Raw genomic sequence first — 11,931 nt, 5'->3', positions numbered from 1 at the left:
TTATGTTTTTATAATATATATTGGTAGATATAAAATAATCACTGAGCGTCCATATTTTTTGTCGATCGGAACACACTACCCGAATAACGCATTCCTTTTCTAAGGGATTAACTGTTGGCATTGAAATCATGTCAAAAGGAGCTGAATTTCATGCAATTTCATGTTTTAAACTCTAAAAAACTTGGCAAAACAAAAAACGCATGTATCCTGTGAAAATCAAGCAATTTGGGTTTTTTCAAAGTCATATAATAGATAAGAAGCCCCAGGAAAACTTACATTTATTAAAACGTAAAATGGGCCATTTTATTCTATAATTTTATAATAGTGTAAGTTTTTAGTTCTAGATGGCACTGTTCATGTTCTGATGGAACTGTGGTTGCCAACTATTGAAAGTTTTGAACTGTTCAAGGATACGCAAATCCTTTCATTGTTTACAAAGTGAGCTCATTATTATGCACACGCAAATCGTTTAATGTTATGATAATGAAATTCCACGCATTAATTATCACCGCACGTTGAATGCGCCTCCGATCGAACGTGCCGGCGCGCTTGGATCTACTCCAGTTTTTCTGAAACACGCTTTTATAAATAACTCGATGTCGTGCGCGCGTCGACGACGGCGCTCGCTCGGCGCTCAGCTCGCCGCTCGCAGGCAGCTTAAGTCGGATCCCGGAGTCGTAAACATGCTACTCGAAGCCGTCGCGTCGCACCCGCGAGCCGTATCGCATAATGTGCGCGCCGAGCTCTGATAAGACGCGTGACCGTGTGTGTGAACTGCGATGTGAGCATGGAACCGACAACGGACACCACCAGCTCCACCAGCAGTGGCGGCGGCGCCGGAGGGGGCGGCACATTCGATAGCATAGTCGTGACCACGCATGACCTGCAGGACTGCTTCGACGAGAGTCTGGATGCTTGTTTCAGTACGGTATTCGAACAATCACCCGTGATCAACTTCAGTCGGCACGCGCAGGATGATGAGCGACCTGAGAATTCGACGTACTTGGGCAAATTGCACGCGCAGGACGAAAGCGCTGGGTAAGTCCGGGGGCGTTCGAAATGTTTGGAAGAATCCTGCAATCAGAACGCAATAATACTCCTACGCTTTGCAATTACATAAAAAAATCAGGGCATCATCTTGCCAAATTTAGCGTGATGCGAATTTCGAAGGATAAATCAAAAAATCGCCGCGCCTCTCGATTACGCACGTCCCACCACGAACGCGGAAACTACTTCATCAACTTCAATATAATCTATATCTGTACCAGTGGAACTTGCACCATTGCTACTAACCTATACAATGTAAACGAGCAATCGAACAATTTGCATAATAACTTTTTGCCTTGTTTATAAGATCGCTTTGTTCACATTATTCTAGTCACGTAGTGGGTCATGTGTATTTAAAGTTGCCTGCTTAAAAACAATTTTTGTACAAAATGTTCAGAGTAAAAAACAAAACTTGTTTATACCGCATTATGTTTACAGCTACATCCATCACACAATATCGCCGAATGAGATTTACATGCACATCAATCCGGGTGATTCCGGTTTTATGCCGGATGAGCCCTCGCATGCCACCATCACCATTCACAGTACCAATCCGGAAACCAAAGAGACCACCGTCAATCGCTTCAATTGCGAATATGATGGCTGCCTGCGCACTTACAGCACTGTAGGCAATCTGCGGACGCACATGAAAACACACAAAGGTCCTTATCCTTATTTTTATTTTCAATTTTTGAAACCTAAAATAAAATTAATTGACACCCATAGGAGAATTCCGATTTAAATGTTCGGATCCCAGTTGTGGGAAGGCGTTCCTCACTTCGTACAGTCTGAAAGTCCACGTGCGGGTACACACCAAGGTCAAACCCTTCGAGTGCACGCATAATGGCTGCGAGAAGGCTTTCAACACGCTTTACCGGTTGCGCGCGCATGAAAGGTTACACAATGGTAGAACTTTTAATTGCGACTCAGGGGGATGTATGAAGTTTTTTACAACTCTCAGTGATCTCAAGAAACACATCAGGACGCATACCAAGGAAAGGCCTTACAAGTATGGCATAAAATATTTATAAAATAATTTGTTTAATTAATATATTGTTTATTTTTAGATGTGCTGAAGAAGGATGTGGAAAAGCGTTCACCGCCAGCCATCATCTTAAGACACATCTGCGCACGCACAGCGGGGAACGTCCCTACGCATGTGCTGCTAATGATTGCACGCGTGCTTTTGCCACTCAACATAGTTTAAAATCCCACATTAAAACGCACCTTAAAAGCAAACACGCAAAGGACGATCCCGAACAAGTAGACAATCCGAATCCAGATAATGAAAAGCAGGATAGTGGTGGATTAACGGAAACAGAAGGAGTCAATTGGAATGATAATAACGGTTTGTACTTTGAAAGTGTTTTTCTTTGTCATTTTTCTTCTATTTTCGTTGATGATGTTTTGCAGAGCTTGCGGAGTTCCAATCTTACGTGACGCAGCCAAACGACGACATCTACCTGGAAAACCAACAATATGTGTCAGCAATCGAAAAAGATCTCACCACAGACTATGAAATTGCCAACAGACTCAAAAATTACGCGACTGTGAATACAGCTGAGCCGGTAGCAACGCATTTGCCGTATAATTTAGGCACCGAAGGTGTTGAAAACGAGGAAACCATAAAAGATACTCAAATGGAGCTGAATGAAAACTCCATTATCACTGAGATTGAAAATGCCGGCCTGGATCTATACAATTTGAAAACGTGTGACTACTCAGCGGATGCTGAGCTCAGTTTGAACAAACAGTTGTATATGCCAGAAGCGTTAGAGATGTCCCTGGTAACAGAGGAGGAAACTCCTTCCACTTGGATTGATGCCATGAAACTACTCAACACTGATCCTGTGAATATTTATGAGTCTATCAACGAGTCCCCGATTGCTTTGCCCACCGCCATTCAGACTTATATGCATTTGGAGAATACTCCACTGGTCCCACAGATGAAAGCGCCTAATAGTGACGTCAATCTGTTGAAAAACCTTACAGCCGACGCGGATATTTGCAAATGCGTCGACTGTAAATGCGGGCCGTTTAATAATTGCCAAGGGAATGATGAGAGTGGATGTTGTGGTGGCAAAAAATCATCAACAGCAACAACAACTGGTAATAACACATACGAAACGTACTTAGAACAACCGGTAGCGCCATCTACAACACAACAAAATACTAGCTGTTGTGGCAGTAGTAAAAGTAATGAACCACCGACAACTGCTCCTATTGTGTTAGAAAAAGGATGCTGCGGGAACAAAACACAAACAAATCCAGTGCAGCCAACGACCCATCCACCATCATCGGATTGTTGTGTAGTTGTGTGTCTTAAATCCTTAGAACAACTAAAGGACATGCTCACGAAAGCAAAAGGATGCGGTGCGTTTGAAAAATTGACAATCGGTTGCGTGCCAAGCGAACTATGCGCAGTAAAAAAATGAAGTGAAGGGAAAGAAAAGCGCAGTATTTTAAAGCCTAGCTGATTTCTAAAAATGTTTTCGCCGATTAGACTGCAGTGTGATATTAATTAGAAACAAAAAAAGAGAAAAAAAAATTGAATGCGTTAATGCTTATAGCAGCCATATTATTATTTTTTTATATGCGATGTCAGTAAATTGCTTCTTTTTCTATTTGTAAGCGACAGTCAAGCGTGTGTGTGTGTGTGTGATACATGAGATGACTCGAAATGCTAGTCAACAAATGTGTATCAAAGTGCAATATTCACAATATACGAATTGAATGAGTAAGCAAAATGGCGACACTCACCGTTACAGTGTGAACTGATAGTGCGTGATTGAATTCATGCGCACGCATTCGGAATGTTCCAGGACGTTACCACAACAGGACCAGTGTCTTCTACCTGGATGACCTTCATGACCATGACCGCAACCCTTGTATCCGCCGGGCATTCTACCCTTGCAACCGCACGTTGATTCTTTGCTTCCTCCGCTTGAGCAGAACGTGCAGCAGTGGAATGTTCCATGATGTGGACGCAATGAACGAACAAGTATCGTAAATGGTGATTCCTGATATAAAAAAAAACATGGTTTCATATTAAGGTAGGCAACCAAATTGACAGTAATGTTGTTTTGCAACTTTTACGTACTTTGAGCGATTCCCCCTTTACGCCGACGTGTAAAAATAGTTTTCCCGCGACGTCAGGGACGAATTGTAGCAAATAGCTGCCGTCGCGTCTATCCTCGACGTGAACAGGAAGGGTGCGTGAAGTTCCGCCGTCGCGATGCCGCAATTCAGCGCTGACTTGTTCTCCGCCGCGTTGTAATGCGTTGTCACTGCGGTCGCGCGTCTCTAGAACTGCTTCCGCCCTTCGACCAACCCTCAGATTCTGTAAGCCTGCATCATTTGTCAGCGGTAAATTTACTGCGTCGGATATGCAAAGTCAAAACATGTTTGGATAAACATAACCAAACACGTGGCACGCCCGGATATTAACACATCAATTAGGCAACACAAACAGCATTTGTATCAGTAAATATAAAGATACTTACCATTGGTATGCAATACGCAGTGCTTCACTGAAATTGTTTGTGTTGTTATTACGCCGTAAAGTGGACAACACGCATTCTCACTGGTTGATGACACCTCCTCGGGTAGAAACTGCAGCGATTCGCTGATTTTTAATTCGGGTAGTAACGCCTCTGATTTATAACACACTTCAAGGCGTTTCATGACAGGCGCGACAAAACTCAACAATTCAATCTCGCTGCCTTCTTTTAGTAAATCATTTGCAAATCGTATGGCTTCTTCCGCGTCATGGAAATGTTTCTGTAACTCACTGCGATGTATATCCACAGTATTAAGTTTTTCCTGACGCGCTTGTCGTAATTGTTTAAATAACTGTTCTCGATGCTCTTCCACAGCTCTTATATAATTAGCTGTAAATCGTTCGATTTCATTTTCGATTTGGTTACATTGTGACTCAATGCGTTCAGCGGTAGTTTGCAAACGTGAATTTGCTACCATTGATTTATCAGCGATTGATTTCGCTCGGTTTACGGCGATTCTTATGTTTGTTGTTTGAGTTTTCGCTGCTTTACTTGGTGATTCGAGGGTGTGACTACGGTGGGCGGAGTTTACACAGTCTGCACATACAACCTATGAATTTATAAACATATTTAGCATGTTTTCAACACTCCCTGTGTGTAAATCATATGTGTAGAAGGTGTAAAATACATGTGCCTCAAATATTTTTACACAATTTGAAAGCTTATAGACCGCCTATACTTAAATTTTCAACTCAAATGACACGTCGCACGTGTGTCACGTCTGCTTTAGCGCCTGGCACACGTGTTTATGATAAACGGAGACTTCCGTGCGCTGTTATGGTCTATTAAGCTCGCCATTAATAGGTGTGAGTAAATATTCCCTCTAAATCTAAAATTTTCGGTTTTGCCAAAGCTCACAGCACATTCGTGAACTATTTATGTGAAAGCAGGATGTTTATGAGTGTCAAATGTTTGTTTAAGTTACACTCCATCTTAAAATCTTCAATTTTTTGAATTTTTAACTTTACCTGTGAGCAAGTCGCGCAGAAAGTTGTTAATTCATTCTCGGGATGTTTTTGGCACATCACCTGCCGGCGTACTTTACTAATCCCACGTCGTCGTGCTTCGTCAAGTTCTAAAATCTCGTGATTCCATCCGGCTTTTTGTTTGCTGTGTGCGTCTGCGCACTGGCGACACAAACTCAACGCGCATTGTGTGCATCGGGTCTTTGCCTTCAATCAGTAATTAAATATAAATATTAACATGTTTAAATGTTGTAAATTTTAAGGTTAGATAACCAAACTTACATTAACTTCTAAAGGACATGCATCGCATAATAACTTAGTGCTGGGTGAATTTAACGTGGCTAAAACCATGCGATGTAAGATAAGATAATTGATTGGGAATCCTTGCACCCCGTCGTCGGGTACATCCGCCCTTGTTCGGCATAATGGACAAGGAATATATTGCACACTGTCGGCGTACATATCAATGCTTTCCAACTTCTCGCTGACGTAACCAGAGCCCGAGCTCGCTGCAAATAAATCCCAATCGACATTTAGCAACTTCGAGGGCTTCCCGGGCAGCTCGTGTGCGATTTACAGGATTAAAACCGCATTTAATTTGATTTACTGTCTATGGCACATTACCAAGGTTAAGAAAATATGATATTCCGGTTTAAAATCATAGTTTAAAATTATTGATTTGGTATTAACTTACAGTCGCATTCGGATGGTGAACTCGTTACTAAATTCTGCAGACAATTCGTACAGAATGTGTGCAGACATGGCAGGACTCGGGGTTCTATAAAGTGTTTTTCACATTGTGGACATTTTAATTTATCGATGTCTAAAGATGCGTTTGTTTCACTTTTGGCTGGGTTTGATTTAGATCGATCATGCGCAATCGTCAACGACGGTTTGGATGATTCCACAGATCGACGTTTCGATGCATTGAAGTCTTGATTTTGTTTTCGGCGTGAAAACGAACCGAAAATGTATGAAAACTGTTCAATTTCCATCATCTAATATAAAATAATATAATTATTTGGTTGCATATATGCTAAATTGAGGTTAAAATGTTTTATGGTTTTCTACCATTTGATCTATAAATATTTAAAACGTTTAAGTTAAAATAAACTTAGTAGTAATAAAATAGCGGTGTCATAAATTTCGTATAAAACAACAAAATACATCATCAAATTCTCAACTACTGGTCTAGAAATAACCTGCAATATGGCGGCGCCGTTGCATAAATAAAACAAGATCAACTCGAATTTGTCACCCAGTGTTTCGGATTCAATATAAATCAGGTCAAGTGTACGAGTTTGTTAGATTTGAGCGCGCCGCGGACGCGCGACTAATTAAAATCGAAATAACAGTGTCGCTGTCTATGGTTTGTCGATGAAATTGATGATGACACGAAAAATGCAAGATAGGCATTAATTCCAACGTGAAAGTCGCTCGCGGAATGCTCGCGACGACCGCAAACAACACGGTAGCGAATCGGCATGCAAATTTGTTACCTACACTCGTAGCTATCAGAGTCTTGTGACCGGAAATCGTTTTATCAAACGATATCGGGTATCAATTAAAATCATATAATTTCTATACTTAAAAATATTACTTACTGTATTAGATATACTGCTATTAAATTGCTTTTAATTGATTTTATTTTGTTTCACTTGCGAAACACTGCGATTACTCAATGAGTTATTACTTTTTTTTTGTTTATTATGAAGTTTGATCTTTACACACCTCCAAAAATAAATGTTCACTACGCGTTTGTTTCGCAATTAAAAAATATTATATTATGAGTTTCGCAGCGGCGCGTGCGGGCGCGTTAAAAATAAACCAGCGTCGCGACGCGTCGTGTCGGCGATGCGGACGGAAGCGGACTAAAACTTCATCGAGCTTCAGCCAACACTTACATGGATCTCCGTCCACACATGTGGCAAAGAAGTATTTGCGTATTGCAATACGTTTAAATATGTACACGTAAATGACTATTATATGAGCGTATAGACGTGTAATGAGTGAGGAAAACAGTTAGGTGTTTAAATACAAGACGCGAGTGATTTTATCACTTCCGATTAACATTTTAATTGCGTTATTGCGATTGATGAATGTAGAATCTTGTACAGCTTCTGCTAGAATGTAAAATTGCATGATATTGATTGTGTATTTTTGAGGAAATAAAATTTTGTTGATTTTTATTGCCAAGCATAAGTAAAAAATGAAGGTATGCAATCAAATATACAGGAGGTTGGTATCCGTTGCTAACATTCATAACATGTTAATAAAACAGACCTAACCTTCTGACGGGCAACATATATTTGAAAATCTAAATTTCTCTGTACTGTCACTCGGTACATATATGCAATCACTGATAATATGCCTCAAGAGTTACATGTTGTATGTTGCTGCAGCTGCACAACATTTCAGGTAAGATTAATAACAGTAGTTTTATGTTTCTCTTCAACAATATCTTAACTTGTTTTCATGAATAGAGTGATATTATAAAGAAAGTTCCAAAGTGGACATGTAAAATGTGCAATGAGAAGCAAAGTTTGCAAAAAGTAAGTTATTTTCTAATATAGATTTAGTATTTTGATTGTAATAATAATATTATAGGTTTATTTCATTGGAAGTGGTAAAGAGTGTAGAAAAGTCACTCAGGAACTAAACATGAGAAAATTTGTACACAAAAATCTCCAACCTTCAACAGAAATAAAACAAGAATCAAATGAATTAGATGTAGATTGTCAAATTGAAGTCCCATTAACAGAAAGTGAAGTTTTAGAACCAAGTAAATGGAATCAGGTGTTAGAAATGTATAAAGAAGTTGAAGACGATGTTAATTGTAAATTATTTGAACCAAAAGTTGAATTAAGTGAAGCTACTTGCCTCCAGAGGTCATAGAATTAAAAAATAATATTTTCGAAGACAATAACGAAGATATTTCGCATTTACTAGATTTATAACTACATTAATGTATTTTTATTATCGCAGCAACAATATTCTTTTGTTTTTTAATTCAAGCGGAGTAAAATAAGTTTGATTCTTTTACAAAATTAATGCTATAATTCTATGCGACCTTCTAAATTTAAATCTCCCCACCCTCACGCCATAGAAATGCGTCAAACGCAAACGTTGTAAATAAACATAACCTGATTTTCTAAGAGATTGATAAAAACGATGTAATTTTCTAATTGATGCTAAAATGGATCACATATCAACGATGTTCAACGGCGTGGAGGATAAAACGCCGAACGGTAGGTCGATCAATGCGATCGCGTAGCATCCACACTCAAAAAACGATTCACAATTGTTTCCAGACACATACCCCATTTGTGGAATCTGTGGTGAGCCACATGAAGCGTCCGACTGTGATATCGTTAGTTTAAAGGCGACAATAAGCGACACGCCAGTATTATCTAAAGCGCGTCAGTCGCTCCCTGCTAGCCTGCAGCTGGTTTCCATGGCAGATGGAAGCCATTCCATCATCACCAGTGATTTAATCTCAAAAGGCACCAGGTTTGGCCCCTATGAGGCCAAAGAGCAATTCTCCATTTCACCCTCGGTGGTGATGCCATTGAAAGTGTTCAAAAACGGCGACGACGCCGACGACAACTACTTCAAGGAGTATTATTTGAACACAACCAATGAGTATGAGTGCAACTGGATGTTCTTTGTTAGCAGGGCAAGTTGCTTGAGTGAGCAGAACTTGCTCTGTTTTCAGGATGCAGGACAAATTTTTTATATCTCTATGAAAGATATAGCTCCTAGAGAGCATTTGAGGGTGTGGTATGCACCTTATTATGGTAAATTGATGAAGATGGGCTCATTTATGGAAGCTCTAGAGGAGCCAGTGGAAAATCTACCTGTCAATCCTGTTGAATTGAGTGCTTTGATGAAAAAGCAGCAGAATATCAGGGATAGGAAGACCTGGATTTGTAAATTTTGTGGCATACATGAGGAGAATATTCCTACTTTTGCTCTGCACATTAGTGAACATTACACTGCAAAGTTGCGGAAGTGTTGTGAACTTTGTGATGCCAAATTTCAAACAACAAAGGTAAATTTTCAATTTGCTTTAACTTTACTAAATATTTAAGACTTAATGTTTACAGGCTTTAAACAAGCACATATTTCTCCAACACAACGACTCTTTCAATCACGCGAAACTCTCACTTGACCCAACTAGCAAGCAATCAACGCACACTAATCACGAGAGCAGCCAACTGGACCCGCTGCTCAATGATGTGCCCGGCGACAATGTCCTCCTTGAACATCTCAACTTCCAGGATGGTACTAGCATGCCAAACGACACGCTTCATCTAAACGTTGAAAATATCCTCAATGAGGATGAGAACTTCAACTTTGAAATGCCGAAAGACATCGACCCAGAAAAGTTTGTATGCGATATTTGTCTTAAAGAGTTCGCTAAGCTCAAGTTGCTCATTGTGCATCTCAATGCACACACGGGTAAATTCACGTGCCAGCGTTGCATGCGCGTGTTCACGCGTAAAGAGAACTTTGTTGCGCACAAGTGCTTAAACAATACGTCGACGACGGAGAATCAATGCACCGTTTGCCATAAGATGTTCACGCTGAACAAGTACCTAAAGCGGCACATGAGCCGTGCTCATGGCCCGAATTTGCGCTGCACGAGTGAATGCAAGAAATTATTTGGTTCGAAAGAAGCGCTTGATTCGCACACGTGTAGTGAGATTGTCGCAAAGTCTGCGGCTGCGCCACAACAATCCTATACGTGTCACTTGTGTTCGAAAATTTTCGGCAATCAGCGGAATCTAACGCGACATTTGAAAACGCACGAGAAGAATAATTCGGCGTCGCCATCGCATATCTGCGAGATGTGTTCGAAGCAGTTTAGTAATATGAAAGCATTGCGTCAACATTTAAACACACATAAAGAGCCGGAGTTTGTGTGCATGCTCTGCGAGAAGAGTTTTCAACGAAAAGCTAACTTTTTGGAGCATATGGAGTTGCATAAGAACGATGTAAGTATTAATAGACTAAAATTTAGGTAATGTTGTATTTATTTTTGTTGATTTTAATCTTCTAGTCTCCACATTTATGTCATATCTGCGACGCGAAGTTCACGCAAAAGAAATTCCTTACCCAACATCTCCTTTCACACACAGACGAGTTGACATATACGTGCAATGAATGTCCGCAGCGTTTTCGACAGAAGTCGAATCTAACCAAGCACATCGCTACGAGCCACGTGCGTGAATGTCGCGAATGCGGACTTACATTTGCTACGTCGGACGAGTGTCGTTCACACGCCAACACTTCGCACTCGGGGCGTTATGAGTGCCCGGTGTGTAAAATCCGCGTGAAGTTGCGTAGCTCGTTGAAGCGGCATGTCAAACAGAAACACACACCTGATGAATACGACGCGACCAACTTTGATGAGTATATAAACGAAATCGATAAGAAGTACAAAGAAGCCGCCATTGCGAACGTCGCCAACCCATCAGTTGAACCAATTCAAGGGACAAAACCTAGCCCAAAAAAGAAAAAAGTGAAGCTATCACTGAAAAAGAAGAAAAAGGTCGAAGTGCTCTCGGATGTGGTTGTAGCATCATCGCAGATAGTTAGTGATGGTGCTAGTACAAGTAGTACAAGTTTAGTTCAAGTACAAAACGACGAGAAAATGGCGGAAGGGAGTCAGGAGGAAGCAGAGATGCTTAACCTGTTGCAAGCAGACAATGCTGAAGTCATGCGCGACATGGCGAGCAGTTTACAGCTGGACGAAATTGTGAATGTCCTCGGCGGCGCACCTAAACCTGTAGGTGGTCAGGTCGCAGTGAATTCGTTAGATTACGGGCACATAGCAATGGAGTTTGAGAATAATTTTGTTAGTAAGGCTGGAGAGATTGGCATGACTCATACCTTTGACGGTGAATCGGTGTGTTTGTCAATGCCGGAGTTAAACGAACACGGACAACCGATTTCAATAGGTAAGCAATATATTCAGCCATTTTGAATTTTTAAGGTTTCAAAATGGCGAACTTATTTTGTTTGTGTTATAATTACAGGTGGTGAAAATATTCAATCGTCATTCATCTTGGAAAACGCATCGATAAATGGACCTGTGGAACAAGTCGTGTTATACATTTTAGATCAGAAGCCCAGTTAGTGAAAACAGCCGCTTCTTGAGATCTTGAGGTAAATCCTTTTCTTGTGTATATACGAGGTTGTTATGCAATTCCAAAATTGATGTGATACTTGTTAGTTATCAAGAAATTGCGTTCATTTCCTATTTTATATTATATATATATATAAATATTTTAGTGTACATAGAGTAAACGGATGAATAAATGTATTTTATTTAGATATATCTAAAGTGGCGGCCA

At 40.4% G+C, this 11,931-nt stretch overlaps 2 protein-coding genes and 1 long non-coding RNA gene across 3 annotated transcripts; 2 read left to right on the top strand and 1 right to left on the bottom strand.

Annotated features, from left to right (window-relative positions):
- The first annotated feature begins 572 nt into the window (after positions 1-572).
- Positions 573-11,909, top strand: LOC135795420 (uncharacterized). The gene is made up of 12 exons (XM_065307102.1): positions 573-1,038; positions 1,486-1,709; positions 1,774-2,056; positions 2,115-2,395; positions 2,461-3,481; positions 7,975-7,990; positions 8,056-8,124; positions 8,180-8,408; positions 8,884-9,623; positions 9,679-10,569; positions 10,635-11,535; positions 11,614-11,909. The coding sequence occupies exons 1-12, from the start codon at positions 788-790 to the stop codon at positions 11,712-11,714; spliced, it is 5,007 nt and encodes a 1,668-aa protein (XP_065163174.1). The 5' UTR covers positions 573-787; the 3' UTR covers positions 11,715-11,909.
- Positions 2,084-7,428, bottom strand: LOC135796236 (E3 ubiquitin-protein ligase TRIM45). The gene is made up of 8 exons (XM_065308169.1): positions 7,177-7,428; positions 6,267-6,570; positions 5,855-6,081; positions 5,576-5,779; positions 4,551-5,157; positions 4,148-4,395; positions 3,808-4,067; positions 2,084-2,510 (listed from the first exon to the last, which is right to left on the bottom strand). Exons 2-7 carry the CDS (start codon positions 6,568-6,570, stop codon positions 3,810-3,812), a joined length of 1,848 nt encoding a protein of 615 aa, XP_065164241.1. The 5' UTR covers positions 7,177-7,428; the 3' UTR covers positions 2,084-2,510; positions 3,808-3,809.
- Positions 6,075-6,701, top strand: LOC135796241 (uncharacterized). Its single transcript, XR_010549281.1, has 2 exons — positions 6,075-6,200; positions 6,269-6,701. It is a non-coding gene; the product is annotated as an uncharacterized lncRNA (long non-coding RNA).
- Positions 11,910-11,931: the final 22 nt, after the last annotated feature.

This window comes from Atheta coriaria, unplaced genomic scaffold (assembly GCF_025399875.1).
Source record: "Atheta coriaria isolate IRGN ID8LTWV9N9 unplaced genomic scaffold, Caltech_Dcor_3.1 hic_scaffold_7_pilon, whole genome shotgun sequence".
In the NCBI taxonomy this organism is placed as follows: domain Eukaryota; kingdom Metazoa; phylum Arthropoda; class Insecta; order Coleoptera; family Staphylinidae; genus Dalotia; species Dalotia coriaria.
This window is presented reverse-complemented; position numbering and strand designations above follow the sequence as displayed.